The sequence below is a fragment of the Callithrix jacchus genome, chromosome 1 (assembly GCF_049354715.1).
Source record: "Callithrix jacchus isolate 240 chromosome 1, calJac240_pri, whole genome shotgun sequence".
Taxonomy (NCBI): domain Eukaryota; kingdom Metazoa; phylum Chordata; class Mammalia; order Primates; family Cebidae; genus Callithrix; species Callithrix jacchus.
Window position 1 is genome coordinate 212,962,941 of NC_133502.1, and position 22,499 is coordinate 212,985,439.

Below are 22,499 nucleotides of genomic sequence, written 5' to 3' on the forward strand. Positions count from 1 at the left end.
TTTCACCGTATTGGTCAGTCCGGTCTCGATCTCCTGACCTCAGGCTGCCTGCCTCAGCCTCCCAAAGTGCTGGGATTACAGGTGAGAGCCACCAAGCCTGGCCGGGTTAGCGTTTTACTGTTAGATTATTTTTACTGTTATGACATGTCCCAAGTTGCCTTTTTGGCAGATGGAAATCCTGGCACACATCAATGTATCTGGCCAAGCCAAAGAGGTTTCTTTGAAGCTATATACCCGATTCTCCACTAACCTACAACTCACCAGTGTATCACGCAGCTCTCCTGAAAAACATATTTTTCATGTGTTATACCATCTCAGATAAACCTTGGATTGATCCGTATCAATCCGCCAGGCCATCCTTCCTGATGGCTGCTTCTTGGTGTTGGGAGGCTGTTGACATGTCTGAGGCACCGGGGTTCAGCCAGGTCTCCTCTTAAACCACATGAGTACTGTGCTCTAGCTGTCTACCTCCTTAGCTGCCCACCTGCATGCAGCTGAGGGTAAGATCTCAGGAAGGGTAATGGTTATGCACTGGGGTTTGAACTGTCTTAACTCTTTGGTTCAAATACGTTCCTTGTGAACCAGGAGGTTCCTCACAGTTAAATAACAGGTAATCTGTCAAGTCAATAGTTGCAGGGCTGATCTCGCAAATCTTAAGGGGCAGGTGAAGAGAGGAAGGATGGCTTCTCCGCCACCTCTGCCTGTGGTTACCGGTCCTGCTCCTGGCTCCACTCTGCACCCTTGAAGGGTGTTTATATGCATCTTTATTAGAGCATCTCTCTCCTTCAGTTCAGGTCTGAGTGGACCCAAAACCAGAGGCTCTGCTGGGGAGAGGGATTCTTCTCATCATCTTTGTGTTCCTGGAGCCATCAGTGCATCATGGTCGGCAGTCAGTAAAGTATTTTGAATAAGTGATCAGGATAAAGAAGTCCAGTCCTGTGTCTGAGCTTTGCTCCACTCTAATGCTCAGCGTATTCCGGCCTTAGTTTCCTCATCCTAACAGAGTCTTTACGACCGCCATGCCTCTCAGGTAGCTAGTGCTGTGCGGGACCCTAAGAACAAATGGGAGCTGCCACCCCATGGAGAAGGCAAGTCCACCAAGTCAGGAACAGTTCTCACAGCACTTGAGAGAACTTCTGATGAAGACGCCAATGGCACAGAGGACATCAAAGTTCCAAGAGACTACCTCGAATGGCCTGATGTCCTGACACAATCACTTCCCTTCACGGTAGACAGGAGTTTGGTTCTGGGGAGCAGCTTGCTCACCAGAAAGGGACCCGGTGTTGAAACATGGTGGGGGAAGGGCAGAGGAGCGTAAGGCTCAGCACGAGCAAGTCCAGGCTGGCGTGCTCTCCCCAAGACTCCAGGCTCTATGCCAACCCTTTTGTCCTCCAGAGCAGAGCGCACCTGGCACTCCCAGTCCAAAAGAATGTGTCTAAAAGTCAGCTCTGACGTGGCCCTCCTGAGAGCAGCCACACAGCCTGAGGCAGGCTTGGTCTCCATCGCAGGATCCAGAGAGACAAACCCACATTCCAGCAAAAGGCTCTCTTAAGTAGGTTCAGATGCCTTTCTTTTAAAGACCCAAAATCACATATACGCATTCCCTTGGCTAGCTGCGATGTATTTTTAGAAAGGAACTACAGGTGTCTGCAGCAGTGCCCGTGACTGCCCTGTGACAGGTCTATCAGAGTCACACTTCTGTTTTCACCTGTCGGAGGGTCACTGAGGCTAGCCTGGAAGAGCATCATCAGTGTCTAGGGATGGAGAAGACAGACAACAAGAACAAAGGCTGATGGTGCAGGAGTGCACAGCCCAGGCTCAGGGCACCCTTCCTGCAGGGTCACCAGCAGCTGGGCAAGCGGCAGCCCCAGACAGGCCCCGGGACCACGCATACACCCTTACTCTGCATGAGAGAAAGCTACCTGGCTCCTACTCACATTTCTGACTTTCAGGTTAGGAGTCAAAAATTTAGCTTAATGTAGGCCGGACGTCGGTGGCTCACACCTGTAATCCCAGCATTTTGGGAGGCCAAGGTGGGAGGATCACCTGAGGTCAGGAGTTCAAGACCAGCCTGGCTGACATGGTAAAATCCCTTCTCTACTAAAAATACAAAAATTGACCAGGCATGGTGGTATGTGACTGTAATCCCAGCTACTCAGGAGACTAAGGCAGGAGAATCACTTGAACCTGGGAGATGGAGATTGCACTGAGCCAAGACTGTGCCATTGCACTCCAGCCCAGGTGACAGAACAAGACTCTTGTCTCTCAGAAAAAAAAGGAAAATTTAGCTTAACGTAAATCCTATGTAGGGTTGTTTATGCTTTTGTTGCTATAGTAAAGAGCCCTTAGGGTGTCATGGAATCAGCAGGTGACCGCACATCCCATCCACGCAGGCTGAAGGGAAAAACAAGGCCACATTTAGCTAAGCAGCCACAGAGATTTCATAATGCTTCAAAACGGCTTGCACGCAATGCAGGCCAACTCCCCCAGCCAACTCCCCCAGACCACTCTGCTGCAGCCTGGAGACAGCCAACCCACCTCTTCTGCTTCCCCCAACTTCTGCTGGCTGACGACACATCTCAGTGGGCCACCTTATCCTAACACCACAGCAGGCACAGGCCAGAGAGGGACACCCAAAAGCAGCCAGTAGAAACAATTCTAATTCACCCTCACTCCAATTCTTCCAGCATTTCCTGGAATCCCTGCCAATGACAATCATATTTGATATTTCTGTAATGCTTTTAAATAAACAAGTTTCATATATCTTTTGTGCTCTTCACAACAACTTTAGCAGAGAGAGGAGCAGGTAGCATTTTTTTCCATTTAAAAATTGTATACATGGGGAAACTGAGGCTCACAGAGATTATGGCAACATGCATGAGAGGTGGCAGAACTGAAACTCAAATTAACGTCTTCCATTTCAAGATCCGTGCTGGTTCCACTGAGACCCAGCTCCACTCTCCGAGGCTGGGGACGCCACCAAAGGGTGCGCACATCCAAAGGATACAGAAAACAACATAGGATCTCTGCTTTATTCTGTAGGTCTGCCTTCTAAACTGGTCTGCACCCAACCATCCTATAGTATGCAGTCTTGGTACCGGGTCCCGACGTGGGGGAAGCACAGCCACCGGGAGTATGCTCGCAGTTGTGTGGGGGCTGATGGGTCTGGAGGCCTGGGCTGGGAGCTGGCGACACTGCTCTGATCACTTTTCAGATTCTCACCCCCATGTCTACCCCACTCCCACCCCACCCACAATATAACCAAGGCCGCCAGCATGTCAATGTCATATCCTTTCTTCTTCTAACTTTGGTCTAGATCTGTGGCTCTCAAATGGGTGGTTTTCCCCTGGGTCACTTGGCAATGTCTGGAGACATTTTCTGTTGACACAGCTTGGGGAGGGGGTGCTACTGATGTCTGACGACAGGTAGAGGCCAAGGATATACCCAACACACAAGGCACAGGACAGTCCTCACAACAAAGCAGGATCCAGCCCAAAAAGTCCACAGTGCTGGGCTGGAGAGGCCCTGGTTTAGAAGTTAAATCAAGTTAACTCTAATGTCTTACCAAACAAGCTGACCAACCAATTCTCCACACGCTCTGACTGTGGCTTGATGTGAGCAGGTGCATTCAGAGCGGTGAGATCACAACCCTTCACCCTGGCTGCTGAGGTGCAATGCCTGACCAGAGGGAGTGTGGTACCTGGAGGACCAACTGAGGACTGCCTACTGAACAGGTAGCTCTGGGCTTGGCATCCACAGACAGGAAATCCACGGGAGAGGCTCATGCTGTGATAAACTTGGTCCCTGCCACTCGCTGAGCACCTGCACCCCAAGTAGCTGCATGAGCTGCCTGAACTTTCCCTTGTCTCATGCCAAGACTACTGAGGGAAGGCGACTGCTCCTCCCAGCAATGCCCCTGGAGGGCACTGCACATGCCCTGCCCCTCCGCCCATGTGTGTCATGTGCGTGAGGCCACAGCAAGAATTCAAGGAGACCAGATGAATCTGATGGGCAGCTCGCCATTCACTCACTTTCTCCTGGCTGGACGCTAGAAGCCTCTGACAGACAGAACATTCTACTTGGACACAACAGCAGGACTTCTCAGTAAACCCAGGAAGAAAACTGACTTGACAACGTGACACGGAAAAACACATCTACCTTGGCTCTATGTTCTCAACTCTTCTTTTTCCCTATTTTCCAGAAACACCCAATCTGAGAGGTCTGAGGGCCCTTGGCACAGCGTGCCTTGCCAAGGTCAGGCCAAGCCGGCCGCGCATGCTCAGGAGGCTTCCTGAAAGCCTCTCTGTGCTGAGCCATGTTGCAGCCAGCAGGCACAACCAGGATTTCCCACCTGGAGTGACACGCAGACTTAGCCCAAAGACTTAAGAGGCAGTTCCTTTATATGTGAATTCAGCAGAGTGGCCCAAGCCTGAGGAGATGAGAATGTCCCTATTTTTCTCCTGTTGCGGGGATTCGATTCAAACTATCAGCACAAAAAGAGGTATAAAATCATGCCTTCCTTCCCCTATCCCAAACCCCACGCAGGCCCGTGCAGGCAACGTCTTACAAGGGCTGTGAAAGGCAGCTGCAAAGCCATAAGACAATGGAAATGTCAGCCCAACCATCACTCAGGCCTTGGAGACTTAAAAATGAGGTAGGAAAGCCAGCAGATCTATAAGCTAGAAGCAGTGACACTGGAACCTGAAGAACAAACATCCCCGAAACACGTTCTGCAATCCTCCACATCACTGGCAGGGCGGATGGAGGGAGGAATCAAACTTCAGGCTTGGTTTGAGAGAACCAAATAAGGGATGATATGGAGAAAATGAGGAGAAAGTCCATTTCATACTATCTCCGGTCTGATGGCTGTCATTCTCCTCAGTTTCTTCTGATGACTTCCCACCTTGCAAGTGATGAAATCCCTTGGCTTTATTTAATCTGCTGTCTTTCCAAAGGCACATTCCCAACTCTGGGATGGTTGTCAAATAAATAGAGACCTGTGTTTCCCAGGAAATGAAATGGAAACCCACTGGCTTCTCCAGGGCCTCTACGCATAGAGCTCTTGACTGCAGGGAGTGGTGAAGGGCAGCTCCTGTGTCCTCTGCAGAGCCTCTGCCCAACTCTGAGTTTATTGATTATGTGGCCTTGGCCAAGCCTGCCTAACTCCCGGGTGCCTGTCTCCCCATGTGCACCACGGAGCCTCCATTATGGCTGCTGTGCGGACCCAAGGTCAGTTACAGGAAGCATCCGCTCAGGGCCTGCGCACAGCACGTGATGAGTGTCAGCTACTGCTGCCACCGCTGTGTGTCTCCCTGCATTGCCATCTGTGAGTGAGCATGGTGAGGGCCCCCAAGGCAAACTAACCAAGATCAGTCACAGTGGGAAAAATAGGAGTGAGTGCACTGCACGTTTTACTTTTTTTTTTTTGGAGACAGAGTCTCTCTCTGTTGCCAGGCTGGAGTGCAGTGGCATGATCTCGGCTCACTGCAACCTCTGCCTCCCAGGTTCAAGTGATTCTCCTGCCTCAGGCTCCCGAGTAGCTGGGATTACAGGTATCTGCCACCACGCCCAGTTAATTTTTATATTTTTGGTAGAGACGGGGTTTCACCATGTTGGCCAGGATGGTTTCAATCTCCTAATCTCATGATCTGCCAACCTCAGCCTCCCAAAGTGCCGGAATTACAGGCGTGAGCCACTGCGCCTGGCCCTACTGTCTATTTTTATTTGGGGAAAATATTTCAGCAGAGAAGAGGGCTTTCTTGGCTGCAAACACAGACAGGCCCCTGGCACGGTCTTTTCAGAAGCAAGAAGGATGGCTGCCAGCTCTCAGCCACACAGCAAGCCAGGGTGGACTCGCTCTTACCTCCTACGGCCCTTCATGCTCCTCACAGCCCACAGCGCCTCCGGCTGCTCTGAGATCCCAGAGCCCCCTTCCCTGCACCCTCCACCACAGCGTTCCTGTGCCTCTACTAGTGCCGATGCCCCAGGAAAGCTGAGCTGGCCAAAAGGAAGGCAGCGGCTGGTTCAGAGTAATTCACAGTAGATGAAACTTTAGAAGAAAACATTTACTTTTTTTCCCCAGCATCACGTGGTTAATTTTTGCTAAGAAAACATTTACTTTTAGAAGAACCTACTGACCTAGTCTCTCGGTAGTAAAATGGTAAGAAAGGCATTTTCTAGCTGGTCTCACTCTAACCTGGCCTTTTTAGATTCTTGGTTCTGGGGCTCTGCCTCCTGCCAGTCAGTGGAGATTCTCCCAGGAGGGGCACCTATGTGAAGTGAACATGTGAGGGCTCTATGCTGCACGCTCCTTATGAGAATCTGACTAGGGCCTGATGATCTGAGGTGGAAGAACTTCATCCTGAAACCATCGCCCACCCAGGTCTGTGACAAACTCTTCCATGAAACCAGACCTGCTGCCCAAAAGGTTGTGGAGCGTGTCTCTACGGCGTGGCTTCCTAGAGACAAGCTCCTCTTCTCCCTCAGGTGCGGGCAGAGTCGGCCTGGTCATGCTTTTTAGTTTTCAGGTTTGAGCTCTGAGCAGCTACCAAATGCCAAGAGTACTCCCCTCTCTGGAGCTCTCTTACACGTTGTTCCCAGCTTCATGAGCCTTGGAAGAACATGAAAACATACTTATTTAGGCCTCTGCCAGGAAAACAGCTCTGGTTTTGCCAGGTTTTGGTTGAGGAAAACCAAGACCCAGGAAAACCCTGAGTCCCAGTGCCCTTGGGACCTTGCCTGGTGTTGGTCTTCAGGAATTAATTCCACATTAACTAAGAAGTGCCTCCCACCAGAACAACTCAGGGCCCATCCCCTTCTGTTGGTTCACCTTTCCTGGGGAATTGGCATTGGCTGAGGCGGAGTAACACTGAGATGCAGATTGCAGGGACAATCTGACCTTGCAGAAGGCTCCAGAATCCCAGCAACGCAGGAGGGACTGGGCCGAAATGCTTTGGGTTTTTCTGGGGAAAGGGACTACTCAGCATAAAACAATTACTGAAGACCAAGAGTTCTAAGTAAGGACCTAAAAGAAATCAGGCTGCACCGACATGAAATAACAGAGATCAAGTAGCAGTGACTCTAATGTGTTAGCACAGCACAAGGGAAGTCAGTCACTTAATCACACCCGGGCAGTCTCATGTGGTAAATGTGAGCTGGCTAAGTACAAAGAAGCAGAGGTAAAGAAAAACACGAGAGGCCAAGAGAAGGTCTGTAAGGATTTTTCTAGGAACTGTCCTAGCATGGCCCCAAGTGTCTGCAACAAGGCGGAGCTGGGGCCCTAGACTCCCTGACTGTGGAAGGGTGCTCCAGAACTCCCCTTTCATGCCAACAAGGGCCTTCTGAGGGGCATGTGCCTTCTTCCCATTTTGGGCACATTCTGCCTGTGCACAGCACCCTTCTCATTGTTGCGAGGAAAAGCACCTCAGTGACAAGGTTGGGCTTAGCTAGCCTGAGTTAGGGTGAGGATGCTGGCAGTCATTCAACCTCTTGCCCAATGTCCTTCTTGGAGACCCATTAACGTGCCCCCAAAATATTCAGAAAGTGTTCATAAACTGCTTTCACAAAGCGACGTGGAAGTTGGCCCACCGGAAGTAAAAGGGAGCTGGTGTCATGTGCCTGGCAGAACCCGGAAGTAATTGATGAGAGTTCCATTCGCCTGGAGGGTGGGTCCCCTCGAGGGCGATGAAAGGTGTTTCTGCAGACAAGGCTACCACCCCCTCCCGCCAAGGTGAGCAGTGAGGAGACATGGAACAATTGTAAAGAAAGAGGTGCTGGCAGCCAACAGGGTGCTGAGAGTTCTGGGTGTGGGCGAGAGGAGCCCAGCCGTGCCATGACCTGTCCTGGGCAGGAGCGCCAATGGGCCTCACTGCCCCTTGTTTCATTATGACTAATCTACTTGTTGGCACTTATGAGGCACTTGGCTGGGTGAGCTGCAAGATAAGGGCTGGTTTTTGAGTCTCGAGGTTTCAGGGCTTCATGAAAAGGGCTGGAATTCGGAAGAGCTCTTCCTGAAATCTCCGCCTGGCTGCTGCCTTTCAGAGCCCCACATGGGCGTTTTTCTATCTGTATCTCTCAGGGGGTCCTTGTAGGACCTAGGTCCTATATGGCATCATCCTGCTCTATTTTTCAGAATGAAAATAGAGAGCGGCCCATTTTCACAGCCTGCTCTCCTTCCATGTCTGTGCCATGACATCTCTCTTCGGCAGTGAGTTAATTAGGGAAACTGACAGGGAATTTATGAGAAAAGAGAACAGATTTCAAGAAGTTTCAGAAGGAAACTGAGATTCAAAGGGAATTTTCCAGGGTGTTCCCAATGGGCAGCACAGAGTCATGTTGGGTGCCCCCACCTTCCTGCTGGAAGCTTCGGCACATCGCTCCAAGCGGCAGTGCTCCCTTCCTCTTTACTGTTGGCGGATGGGAAGGCAACAGCAGCCAGGGGCTAAGATTTGAAAATTATGCACATGTACGTATCCATCCGTATTACTGACTCTTCATCAATTTATTGTCATTCATTGCGCCCCCCACATTCCAATTCCTTCTCTCCCTTCTGCAGGCACCAGGATACTGACTGACTTGTTTCAGAGAAAGGGGAGCAAGAGGCTATGGACCTGGGGGGCTGAGGGAAGGGAAGGACATGAACAGGCCAGGAGACACCACCCAGACCCTCAGAATCAGCAAGGCTCTGAGGAAAATGATGGTGTCATGGCAGAGCTGTGAGCGACGGGGGGGGAAGGGGGGTGGGGGGTGGTGGTGGTGGTGGTGAGGCCACCCCTGACATGGACTGTGGTTGTCAAGAATGCCAAGGAGACCCCAGGTTCCTGCTGCTCTGATTTATGGGGAAGCCAAGACCTCTTCCCCTTCCAAGAGAGCTGCTTTGGGGGAATGGAGGCCGGTGAGGCCTCTTTCATGTGAGAACAGCCAAGTGCCTAGGGCCCGGCGGGTGCAGACTTAGGAGTGAGCAGCCTGCCCACCACAGCACAATGTCCTCTCTCGGGCCAATTCAGCCTGAAGCTAGGCCTGTGCCCACTGCAGCTGGCAAAATGTGGGAGCATTGCCATGGCTGCTAAGGCGAGCAGCGGCATGTGTGATAAGGGGACAGTCTGTTTTTAATACAGGCTAGTCCCTCCAGGTTGGAGAACGGCCAAACAGAATCAGATATCCCGGCTCAGTGTCCAGGTCACACCAAAGACAGCAGGAGAGAGAAATCAGCTCAAGGAGGAAAGAGCAAGAACTTTCAACCTCAACAGGAGCAAGGGTGCTGCGCCTGCAGGCACGCCTGGTGGAGGACACACACACCCTGGCCCCAGCTCCCTGCCAGTCAGAGGCAGGAAGAAGGTGACTGGCTCCATGTCCCTAGGGTTGACCAGGCTGTGTGTGGCATTTCTACCCCTCCATCCACCCAGCCCACAGGCCCGCCCGCTGGCGTACCGCACCTGAGGCCCATGGGCAAGGTGGCATCTTTCTTGCTCTTCTCCACTTGCAGCTGCCACAAAGCAAAACTTCTTGCACCACTCCAGCCCCTACACAGGAGTCCTCTGCTAATGGGAACCTGTGTCAGCTATAAAAACCTATTTCTCCACTTTGCCCCTCTGCTGTCTTGTTGACCCCAGGAGTGGGAGTCCTGAGCCACAGTGGCCTCAAGCCCACTCCCAAGACCTGCCTGACCTTCCCCCTTTCCCACCCTCTGGTCAAGAGAAAGGGAAGGAAAAGAAAAACTCAGAAACCCGAAGATGTTTGGAATTTATTCTCTTAAATAAGAATGTGACAGTTGATTAAAAAAAAAATTAAAAGCATGACAGCTTGGTTTCACAGTAAACAGAAAAAACAAAGTTACACAATTAAATAAAAATGCACAAAGAAACACACCAAGAACTCACAACAGCACAGGTTAAAAACAAGGGCAAAAATAAAGGCTGAGGGAAAGTGGGCAGCAGACAGGCAGCGTGTTCCTTGGCACAGCTAATCCTCTCCTGCTGGGCTCTCGTACCACCGCTGGGAAGCCGGCTGGGTGCCCGCCCCTCCCACCTGCACCCCCAACTGAATGGCTCAGGAGAAAAGTACCCCCTTAGAGCCCTGCTCAGGACTTCAAGGCTATGGTGGAACCCCTTGGGGACAGCCTAAGAGTGTCCCAATGTCCTGCAGAAAAGAGCTGAAGATGCACTGACCACTGGAAAACAGGAGGGGGCTCAAACAGCTACCTCAGGGAGCCAGCGTGCAAGCCAGAGAGAAGACAGCTGAGGCGGGTGCCTGGCTCTCCATGGTGCCCTGCCAGCAGCAGCCCCCTGCTTTCCACGTTTGCTCTTAAGGCCATTTCTTGGGGGGTGTGTGCTGCTCATTTTCTGAGATGCCCACTGGCTCATTTCCCTACAGGCGTGCTGCTCTTAGGCTGCTGTGCACCCTCAAAGCCCTGACCAGGGGCACAGCTCCCCGGTATGAGGCTCCTGTGGTTCTCAGAACCAGGAACAAGAAGCTTTAGAAATAGCTTCACAATTATTATTACTATAATTTAGGGTACAATATATAAATATTTACCCCTATATGTGCAGTTAGATCTATATACATATAAATGTGTACCTATATATGAACATTCTCACACACCACCGTCCACTATGGCTCTTGGGGTAACGTGGGAGGTAAGCTGGACTGCAGAATGCTCTTGCTCTACTAAAAGGTTTTCCACAAATGCCTGGAAGGGAAGAGGACGTTGGAAGCAGCAGGACTTCCTAACTTCCCCGTCAGGTGGGAACCCCAGGGTGAATGAAATGATACCGCCTGGCTACCCTTCTAGCTGGTGTGAGAAAGGGCTGTACTTCCTAATGGCCCATTCCGGATTGGAACTATGGAACCTCATGGTTATCAGACAAGGAGTGTCTGAGGACTGGGGGCAGGCAACTGCCACTTGTGACTTCAGATCATTGTTTCCGTAAGATGACAGGAAGCTATCGTGTTTCTCCCCTCCCATCTCTGTGGCCGGCACTGCCAATGAACCAGGTGATGACACATTCCTGGGAAAAAGCTCTTCTGTTCCCTTCCGGCTATGCCTTCGGCCTCCCTGCTTCATTTTTGGTCATCTACCACATCAGATAAAAAGAGGATTCCTCTGGACAAAAACGAATTCAAGAAGCCTGCAGCTGAACTTCTCATGTCCAAGGGGAAAGTAATCCCATTTGGGGTTTTCCTTTCTCTGCCTATTTGTTGTTCAAGCTTTTTCTAGTCATGGTGGGTAGTACAAGGCCAGGGTAAGAAAATCTGTGCCAGGACCACTAATACGTAGTAGTAAGCATAAGCTTGGAAACAGCGCATTTATAGATTTAAGAACAAAGAAGAGCATTTCTATATTAAAAGCACATTACAAACAAAAATACTGTCAACAATGCCCCCAAACACTAAGTTAGGCAGCAGGCCCAGATTTGGTTACCAGAGAAAGGTGACACTTTACAGCAGACCTAGAGTGGGTCCTTTGAACTGTGGGTTATAATTAGGTAGAGGTGTGGTTTTTCTGTTTTTGTTTTGGCAACAGCAAGAATTTTGGCACAAGGAGGAAAAGAACATAAGGGAGAAGGGAGAAATGCCACAAATAAAGAGGAGGCGCGGAGTGAAAGCACTGCCGGGTGAAACCCTGCCCAGTCACAGCTGTACCAGCCCTGCCTCCTGGGGAAGTAGGTCTAGGGAGGAAGGCTGAGTCACACACAGGAGTCAAGCACCTTCATCATTGCCTCTTCTGGTTGAGTGACAGCGGAGGCGGCTACCATGGGCCTGGGCTAATGACTGCTCTCTACGACATTCATTCTGGGATCCTGAAACACCTGAGCTTTTCTGAAGCTTTTCAAAAGGAAACCTAGTCAAGTCATCAAAGCTTCAGTTTCATACTGAAAGAAGGAAATCTCTATCAAAGGAGGTATCTATTTCATGCCAACCATAAAATGCCACCCATCATCCTGTTCCCTTTCTACCAAGGCTGGCAGCAGAGTGAACTCGCAGGGAGGCAAGGTGCCTGAAGCATGTTCTAGATGCTGAGCTGCCGGAGGCTAAGCCCCTCAGCCCTGAGCTGGCTGGCCTCTGCTACCCAAGTTGGGGGACAGTGCCTGTCATTCACCGAAAGGGTCCACACTGTGATTCCTTTGGGGCAACACATTTTGAACTCCTGTGCTACACCAAGCAAGTCACCGTCTGCTCAGAATCCAGAACCACCGGGACAGAGACGTCCTCAGGGCTGACCCTCTCGGTGGTTTTGCTCTTTCACCACACTGTGGACTGTCCTCTCTTATTCTCTCTCCTCACTATGTAGAACATTCTTCTTTTTCTCTATGGAACTCTTAATTCTTTAGAACCCCTAAAAACCCGAAGCCCATCATACTTTCACTTAGATGGCAAGAATGGCAACCCGAACCAGATGGGAAGTCGGCAAACCTGGCTTCATTGAGGAATAACCTAAACTTCATTATGTTTAATTCTTTTTAAAGAATGTTCTGTACTTCAAACCCAAATGCAGTTTAATTTCCTTGAGATGTTCTACTTGGTAGCTGCGTTCCTCAGAAAATCCATCTCTGCTGGAACAGGGCCCAGACTGAGAAGGTGGCACTCTCCCCAACCCAACGTGCATTCTGTAGCGTAAGGCCAGACCCCTGGGGTTATTTTCTCTGCCAGTGATTCTGTCCACACTCCGAGTGTCAGCTGCAAAGGGCTCTTGGTACTTCATGAGAAAGATGGATCATAAAGATGTCCAAGGTTGTAGAAGGTTTAAGTCACTAATGGTTGAAACACGGCTATAAAATGTAGGTCCCACCTGCAGGGCACTTAAAAACCTTGCTCAGATTATAATAAGAGCACGTGCAGTAGCAGGAGCTGAGTTCACCTCGCTTGCCTGGGGCTTGCTGGGTCTCAGCCTCCAGCTCCCTGTGCCTCTAAACACATTTTCCCTCTCCCAGGATGAGCACCACAAGGCCTGCATGAACCAGCTCTCAAGGAAGGGAAAGGATGCAACTCTGGGAACCTCTCACTGAAGGCCAAATGGGTAATTCTCTTGTCCCCCCATGGAAATTCTATTATCAACTCCTTCTCCATGGTTTCTGGCATTGGCTAACCATCTCCAATTTTTCTGAGTTTTGAACAAGAGTTAGGTGTGACAGGCAGAAACACAGCCCTGCTGACTTCCTCTCACCACAGTGACCCTGCACCGTGAACCACCTGGAACTGCATGTGAGGCATTCAGAACACCTGGCAGTTTGTGGACCTGTGGATGCATCTCACAGGCAAGTTTTACATGGAGCTGAGAGGGGCCATTTTAAGGAAAAAAACCTACATAATTCTTCCCAACAGGCCTTGTACCCACAAACCCTGCAAGTCCTGCCATGCTATGAGCAGAATATATGTGTTTTTAGAGGTAGAGATGGTGGCGTTCACTTCCCAACACCAGGAGTGGTCGTGAAAGTGGGATGGATTAGTGCTGGGGCCTCATGAGAAGCCCAGTGACCAAGGGGTCAGAGCAGGGCATGCCCCATCACACGGTGTAGGGCAGACGGGAGAGCGGCAACAGGGAACAGCACGCAGAATCCTAAACGCAGGGAAATGCAAAGCCAGACCCCAGGGCTTAATGGACACAGCTCCATGCTGTCAGAGGAGCCTGAAGACAAGTGCATGAAGGCCCTGGCCTCACAAGGGGTGACGGGAGCAGCTCCTGTCTACCTACATGGGCTCTGGGCTGCCCTGATGTGAGATGGTGTGGGACGGGGCTAGGGATGGCACTTCACAGCTCTGCCGCCCACCAGACGGCCCCCTCACTGGGTCACAGCCTGCCAGTGGAACTCCCCTCCGATTTGCACCAGCACCTCCGACAGGCCATAGAGAAAGGGGACCCCGAACGCAAGCAGCTGGCACATGAAAAAGGAGTCCAGAGGGTTTTGGGCCACTTGATGCCCGATTGAAGAAAGGTTGCTTTGGAGGTGCTGGCTCATGCCCTTGGCCTTGTCACAGAGGCCGAGGGAGTGACGCGCCACCCAGCCAAACAAGGAAGTGAGGCTACCTGCGCTTCTCTCGGTTGAGCCGGCCACCGCGTTGGCCCGTCCGGTTGCGTCTGTGGTGGGACCATCCTGCAGGGGTCCTCTGGCCTCCTATGAAAGTCCATGAGAAAAAGAAGAGTGACTCTGACTGAAGCACTTAAATCCCCAGAGAGACTGACAATCTGACAGGCTGGTTTTACATTTAATTTTTTTCTTAAGAGGTAGGGTCTTCCTGTCACCCAGGCTGGAGTGCAGTGGCGCCATCACAGCTCACTGCAGCCCCGACCTCCTGGGCTCAAGCGATCCTCCCACCTCAGCCTCTTGAGTCACCGGGAGTCAAGGTCTAGATCCACCTAGGTGCACCTCTTCCTGCAGGTCCCTCTGCAGGAAACAGAAGCCCCTCAAGGGGGACTGACAGGCAGGCATGCTGACAAGGCAGCAGCCATGCTGAAGAGACTGCTGGGTTCACCTTGGCAAAGCCAGGTGGAGAAGCCACCCTCATTTAAAAGACCATAAGAAAGGAAAAAGTTCTCAGACAAATAACTCACAGCATGAGATAACTGAAGGCCCCGCAGGCAGGGCACCCTGTGGGTGTGGGGAGTGAGGGTGGCACTACCAAGGAGCAGAGGGAGCCTTCCGAGTTTCCTCTCCCGCCCCGCCTTTCTGGAGGAGGGCTCCAATCCTCTAATCCTGACGCCATGAGTAGGCGTCACCCCAGTGGCGAGTGTCCTTCTCTCAGAAACGTGCGTGTGTTGACAAAGGCAAATGTCTATGCAGCTGAGTCGGAGGGCTGCATCACCCCCTGGGCCCGACTCAGGTGGCAAGTGGAGCCTTACCTTAATGAGGCAACCTTAGATCACCCATGAAGAGATGGCTCCCTCCCCATCCGGGACTGCAACAGCATCTCGGGCCCTCCCTGCTCCCAAGAGAGGCCAGGCCGCAGGGCGTTTGCAGGCTGGCCACTGCAGGCCCACAGCCACATGGCCGCAACACCCACTGCTTCTCCCCCACTTACAGGATGATCACCATTACCTGTCCAGACAGGGGAGCCACCGCTGGTCTCTTCCTCTGTGCGTAGCCAGAGAGCCGATAGCAGTAGTGTGGCTTACAGTAGAATTTACCTGTGAACAGCAAGAGGCAGGGACACAAGCGATGAGCCAGGCCCTGATCCCAAACACGCCTCCCTGCTCTCAGCCATTCCGTTTCATCTCCTTCAGCCTCAGGAGGCCATCAACCCACCCAGCCTTCCCTGGGCCCAGCTTTCTTGTCCAGAGAAGCCAGTTTACCTCCCGGTAAACTCTGATTCCAGCCCTCCTCTCCCCGGGCCTGAGGGGGGTCTCTTCCTTTGGGAATGTGAAGGCCATTGAGGCATCACCCAATCAGTGCCCAGAGCAAAGATGCAAGGCCTGTGTGGCAGGGCCAGCAAACAAAGTGGCAGTGTGTGAGGAACAAAGACGTGGTCACATGAAACGCTGCGAGCAGCATTGCTGGGGGAACCAAGAATGAATACAAGTGTGGGGTGGAGGCGAGGAGGCTGCGGGGTGGGGCATCGCTGGGCACTGGCTCCGACAGGCCCACCTCTGCTGCTCCCCCTCCCGCACCCTATCCCTCACCGCTCCTCCACCAGCCGGCACTGGGCCGACAGCAGGCTGTGTCCCCTCAGAGGGTCAGGAACAGCAGGAAAGGACATTACAAAACAAAAAAGTCTGCAGAGGACTATGAGTAGGATGGAACAGAGCAGAACAGAATAGAACGGAACAAAAACCAGAGGGTACTGTGGCATGATGAGAATGAAACAGTGTATCTTGGAACTTTCAGCTGTGTCTGGGTCTTAAGGTAACGTGTACCCCCCCCCGGGGGTGTGGTCAGAACAATCTGAACAACACTGAGTTTGGCTTTTCCCATGACTCTGGTACTGGAATTAACTTCAGAGTCATTTTCTCTGACTCTTCTTACTCTCACTTAAAGAGGTAAGACTTCTGAATCTCAAGTGATAGACCCTACTATAGAAACTTGAAACAGAGGTCACCCCATTTCATTTTCCTCATTTGTAGAGTGTGCTTCTTAGACAAATGGGCTTTCCTGATCTCAAACCTACAATAAGAGGACCTCAAAGAAAAGAAAGGTAAGATGGCATTCTTCCCTTTCCCTGACGACCTGATCATATCCTCCTTCTTTTCCTTCAGAGAAACTGACTTCTTTTAGTTTTACCTGCACTCCCCATTCAATGCTGAGTACCTCTGTGAGAAAGACATACCTATCATATGATTTTCATGACGCCTAGTATATTTTCTTCAATAGAATGTGCCACTGGCTACTGCCGCTTGGCCAGGATGCAGAGATGCTATAGTGGGAACACCTGACGGCCACAGGATGGCCAGTCTTATGCTTGCTTCTCCAGCAGGGCAGTGCAGCCATGGGATGCTGCTTGTCGCTTCACAGCTGCTTTTCCCCACGTGAATAAGCCACTCAGCTTTTGTAAACTTTGGCCCCCAGTAGCTGGGGTGAGATAAAACCTATGAGTGCTTGGATCACGCGCTACGTGCTTTGGTCTGTTTCATGTCTCATTCTTTAAGAAACACCCCGCCCTCCTCCATGTGACTCTGACAGAGGCTGGCAACCAAGTGGCCTGAGTTTCCACCACCAGTAACGCATGACCCAGGCCACCGGGCACCCACTCCCTCCACCCCGCCCAGGACAGGGTGCTCTGCAGACTGCCATGTGGCTAAGGGTGGGCTCGCTGGGTGGTGAGGGGAGGGAAGGGGCAACCCTTCTCTGCTGACGGCTATCTGGATGGAAGCTGTTAAGCAAAGCGTCAGCTGTAATCTGCGTAGCGTTTCTGTTACTTGTACCCAAGAGCTTTGTTTATGACAGTACCCGAAAACTAAAATGTTATCATGGCTTTCCTTTTTTTCTTCTGCTTTTTTCTACATGAATTTGCTTGTTTCTGCAAGATCTTAAAACTATAACTCAATTGAACTCAACTGAATCCTCCTTGAACCCTGCTCTGGTATCCTAAACTAATAAAGAAGAGAGGTGTGCATTTCAAAAACAAGTTTTCCAAGCCTAATAACAAAGTTCCAGAGAACTGTTTTCTCTCGGAAGGCAGGACAGATGACGCGAGGGATATGAGTGCTGTCTCAGTTCCTGAGACCGGCTCACCTTAGTTAGTGCTGTCTCAGCTGCTGAGACCGGCTCACCTTAGTTAGTGCTGTCTCAGTTCCTGAGATCAGCTCACTTAAGTTAGTGCTGTCTCAGCTGCTGAGCAGCCGTGTGAACCCACCAGTCTTTTGGAATATGTCTCCTCCCATGGAGGTGAACACAGCACCCGCCTTGTAGGTAGAGACACTCAATGAGATGGCACAAGTCCTGTGTACACATCTCTCTATATCCCTTCCCAAACTCAACATGATGGAACTTTGTGCTTTAAAAAAAATTTTTTTTAAAGCTAATTTTAATGTTAACATTTACCAAGTGCCAGACACTATATTAACTGCTTTCCACCTATCAACTCATTTAGTCCCCAAATGAGCACGTGAGGCAGGTGCCATCAGTACCCACCTCTTTCGCAGTGAGGCACAGAAGGCCAAGGGACCTGCCTAGCGCATCCCATAGTCAGTGAACCGCAGAGGCGGATGCAGCCCACGATGCTGGCACCAGAGCCTGCACTACCACAACACTGCCAGGCTCACCTCAGTGGCAAACCCAGCTATGCTAATTTTTAAAAATTAGCTATGACTTTCGGGTGATTCAGTTAAGTGACTGATTCTCCTTGGTACCAATTAAGGAATCCTGATAATTGAATATAAGTGTGACTGGAAAAGGGAAATGGAGAAAACAGATGGCCACAGGGGAAACTCAAGGTCAAACAGGCCACTCATTCGTTCGTTCATTCATTCATTCACCCCAGGCCTGAGTGCCACTCAGCTACTGAAGTAGACAGCTACCGATCTGAGCACTGACAGCCCCCCAGGCAAGCAGACAGGTTCTCCAGAGACGCACGGGTAAGATGAGACAGCGAGAGCCCTGCATGCAGAACCATGTGGGCACAGCAGTGCCTGAGCTGCTGCCCTCTATCAAAAGGGCCAGATGCCTCTCTGAGGAGCACTACATGGAGACGGTGGCCACAGGCAGCTCACCCTGTGGAGACCTGGGGGTACACTCCAGGAGAGGACACAGAAGAGCCCCGTCCTCAGGGAGCAGTGGCTTCATCATGTGTATGGGATGGAATGATGCTGGAGGGAGGAGCACAGCACACTGGGGGCAGCTGGGGTAGATGCACAATGCCCTCTCCGCCTGGGACAAGGCTGTGTGCTCTCTGCATGGCAGTGGCTAGGACATTGGTGAGATCCAAGTCACACCTTTTAAAATCCCTCTGGTTGCCCTGTGGAAACAGACTGGGGTGTAACAGAGGCAGCAAGGCCAGCAGTCCAGGCAGAAGATGTGTGGCTGGCTTGGGGGCTGCTGCAGGGATGGAGACCACCTCAGGCTCATCACTGACGAGGACCATCCTGCACATACCACCTGTGCAGGTAGTGTGTGCCTCTTCTCAAGATGACAGGAAAGGGCCTGACATTGTCTAATTTAGGGTCCTTATCTTAAGAGCTGGCAGCTATCACAAATGAGCTAGTGCTTTGCAAAAAAAAAAAAAAGAGCAGCTCTGTGTTTGAGTAGATGGCATCCCTAGAAAGAGCTGAAGACAGAACAAACAGCACCACAAGTAAAACACAGAGACAGCTTCAAATATGATTCTCAATTTTCTAGTATGGAGTTGGCAGCAGGCCTGAAGTCACTACCCCGAATCTCTGACCTGGAGTGAATCTCGGGTGTCATTCGGTGCAAGCTGGCTATCACTAGTTGTGTCAATTTGGACAAACGATACGTAAGTTCTCTGAGTTCAGCTTCCTGACTTCTAATTACAGTAACAAAGAGCTACCTCTTTTTTTTTAAAAGGTGGAGTTAAAAATAATAATAAAATAAAATAAAGAGCTACCTAATGGGGTTGTTGTGAGGACAAAGGGTGTGATGTGTTGGCCCAGCACAGGCCTGGGTTACTTTCTCACACCACAACCCCCGTGGCTTATTCTTTGTTTTCTGAGGCTCTTCAGTTAGATTTCTGAGTCACTTGGCAATCTGGATAAAGAACAGGCCCCTGAAGTTCCTTCCTGCCTCTAGTCCACCTGTCCTCTGACATCTGTGGAGGGACTAAGCTGATGAAATTTTTTCGGGGTTAAAATCTGGGGAGCTGGTTTAGCACGGCTGTTTCTCTGCTCCAGTGTCAAAAATACGGCACTCAACCAGGCTGGCCTCATCGTGCCCTGGCCTCATGGTCACTGCCATCCGAGCTCCTGCCAGACGTGCACCTCTGCCCTCTACTCAGCCACCATACCCTTCTCTCTCCAAGTCTAGCCAAGGGTCGGGGAGGTCATTCCAAGCTGCTCTTGAAGTTCATGGATTTCCTCCTCCCCTGCGCTTCTATGAAGCGACAGCCTAGGCTGTGTGGCTGGGTCTTTCACTGCACAGACTCGTGCTGCCTGCTACTCTGTATGGTCTCATCCCCACAGGAAAGGGAGCTCCTGGAGGCACCCATTATCCTTCTGCATCCTCCACAGAATGCAGCAAAGATGCACACCCATGCAGGGGCAAAAGTACCCATAGATCAATCAGCTGCACCTTGCGGCATCTTCTCTCGGGGAAGATCCCACGGTGGGAGGCTAACTAGGCAGCTGAACGAGGCTGGGTGGGCTCCCTCTGCCAGGCCCCATCCCTGAGATCAAAGGCGCGATCCAGAGAGCAGGTGTGTGGGAGAAGCAGAACAGAAGACTTGACAGCTAACAATCTGCCTGCCTTATCTAAACAGCGTCCTAATTCTTCTGTTCTTCCCCACTCAGGAGTGCTTTTTACCCAGGCACCATAGTAGATAGGAGTCAGCCTTTCTCAGCTCACCTCTCTGGGCTCCTTCTGACAGAGGTGCCTGTTTGTTCACTCTCAGGACGGCCAAAGTGACTAGGTCCTAATGGCATGGCATCCCTCTCCTATATGACGTCACTTTATAATCTCAAAGACAAGCAATCTTCTATCAATGTCAGGGACTTTATGTCACCTTATAAAGATTACTGCCTCTCAGCCAGGTGCAGTGGCTCATGCCTGTAATCCTAGCACTTTGGGAGGCTGAGGAGTTTGAGACCAGACTGGCCAACAAGGTAAAACCCCATCTCTACCTAAAATACAAAAATTAGCTGGGCATGGTGGTGCACACCTATAATCCCAGGTACTCAGGAGGGTGAGGCAGGAGAATTGCTTGAACCCAGGAGGTGGAAGTTACAGTGAGCCAAGATCGTGCCAGTGCACTCCAGCCTGGGTGACAAGAGCGAAACTCCGTCTCTCAAAAAAAAAAAAAAAAAGATTACTGCCTCTCCTATTACTCTAGGCCCCTCATTACTCCGGAATCTATAAGACTACCTCCCATGAAGCCCCTCCAGCATCCTACAGGAATAGGCGTAAGATGGGGGTCATCAATCCAACCAAGGTCATCAGATGGTGGCCAGCTTGCCTCTGCCCATCGTGATGGCTCTATCCTTGTGTACACAATTCTCTACTGTTCATCTCACCAAGGTCTTTTCACTGTAAAAACCAGCACATGTTGCAAAAGACCAGGCCTTGAAAACCACAGTAAAAGACTCAGGCCCTGCGCAACAGTTCTCAATTCACCAGACAGAGATTAGACAGAGCCAGAGAGGTGTTAACCCGAGGCACCTTGCAGTCACCTCCAAGAGCAGATGTCTGAGAACCCAGGGACCTGGGACCCAGCTCCAAGTTGCTGTCATCCACCTTAGGCAAAAACTGTGACTTCTATGGACTTGCAAGTCCCCTCTGTAAAGATAAAAACCTTATCTTTATTGTGTTCCTTTTATCTCAAGTTCCCACCCTGAGGTCAGAAACCAAGTAAGTGTCCTGAGGTTAGGGAGCCGACTGAGGAAATGTACGCCATTCTCATCAGCCTGGTGACGCTGGGAAATATTTACAAGTGTCTCAGAGGAAGAGCGACGGAGGGAGAGAGGGGCGAGAAGGGTTGCGAGAGGCATGGTGAAAAAGACACACATGGAAGAAGGCAGGAAGGGGCCCAAAGGCCCCCAGCTCGAAGGGAAACAATGTCCAAGCACAGTTTCTCAGTGGGGCCGGAGGCACGAGGCGTCTCACCGTCCTCGATGTCGTAGGCGTAGGCTGAGAGGCGCAGGGTGGTGGCGCAGTACTCGCACTTGAAGCAGCTCCGGTGGAAGAACTTGCCCTCGGCACTCAGCCTCTCCATCACGTAGACCCGCTTCTGGCAGAAGTAGCAAGTGTCGCTGCCTCCCAGGTTCTGCGGGAACTCCTTCTTCATGGAGCCCTGCAGGAAGCAGTGGGCAGGTGGAAGAGGAGCACCCCAGGGAGTGCCACGCAGGCCCCCCTAGAGGTGCACAGCCCTGGTGAGAGCGAAGCCGACACTAAGTGGTCTGCTTTGAGACACACTACTAACTGGCTACGGTCAACCATGCTCTCGTCTCTGCCACAGAGCGATGGCACCACCACATTCAATGCCTCTGCGCGCTGGCAGACAACACTCAGCACCACCGCTAGAGCCCGAGCCAGCCTGCCACTGATGAGGGAGCCAGCATCACAGAGCTTCACACCAGACCTGAGTAATGCTATGATACAGCCTGGCAAGGCTGGGAAATATCTCTGAGAAAGAGTTTTAGAGAAAGAGCAATGGAGAGAGAGGGGCGAGAAGAGTTGGGAGGGGCATGATGGAAAAGACACACATGGAAGAAGGCAGGAAGGGGCCTGTGGGTCCCCAGATGAAACGGAAATGCTGGCAGAGTTCTGTTTCGAGGATAACTGTATCGGTATCTATTCAGTGTTGGCGTGGTTCTACATGAATATATCAGGGTCCCCCAGACTCTAGAGTGACCACTGTTTCACACAACTATTGCAGTTTTAGAAACCTGGTTATCAAAATCCAGACAACTTCAAAAGCAATCACCGCATGGCATATACCGGCTGCACAAGTTATAAGCGACTCAAGCACACAGGTGTTTCTCATGGCTGTGCTGGGTCCAGCCAGACAGTGCCTGGAGGCGTCTCTTACCAGTTCCTTCTTGTCTAGAAGGGCTTTGGGCTGCTCTTTCCTTTGAAGCTGATTGGCTATCTGCTCAGCCAATGAGCTCACTCCGCCTGTGTACATCTTTATATACTTCTATTGGTTGAAGATTACAAAATGACATAAATGAAGGGACATGAGAAGGGAAAAAAAATACATAAATTAAGAAGTCACGGGAAAAAAAAGAAATCTTTGAGAAGTGCAATTTGAATACAAGGTGAAGCAGCAAACCATGCCAACACAGTGCTCACAAGCAGGAAAACCGGTGGTAAGAAAAACATCGCTTCAGTGTCCACACAGGGGAACCAGCACAGGCAGGACGGCTGCAGGGAAAGCGTCTTCCTCAGCGAGAACTTGGTCTC

At 51.1% G+C, this 22,499-nt stretch overlaps 1 protein-coding gene across 50 annotated transcripts in view; it reads right to left on the reverse strand.

Annotated features, from left to right (window-relative positions):
- The window catches only part of MICAL3 (microtubule associated monooxygenase, calponin and LIM domain containing 3), a 223,105-nt gene that overhangs the window by 62,172 nt on the left and 138,434 nt on the right, over positions 1-22,499 (reverse strand). For 39 of the 50 annotated variants that reach the window (XM_078343060.1, XM_035281233.3, XM_035281829.3 and 36 more), the window contains 4 exons: positions 22,126-22,233; positions 21,201-21,387; positions 15,033-15,121; positions 14,024-14,111 (listed from right to left, as the gene is read on the reverse strand). In XM_078343060.1, the coding sequence (XP_078199186.1) occupies positions 14,024-14,111; positions 15,033-15,121; positions 21,201-21,387; positions 22,126-22,233 (472 nt within the window). Of the gene's footprint in view, positions 1-9,724; positions 14,112-15,032; positions 15,122-21,200; positions 21,388-22,125; positions 22,234-22,499 lie in introns of those variants that run through there. The other 11 variants (XM_078343180.1, XM_078343173.1, XM_078343153.1 and 8 more) reach the window with 2 other exon arrangements.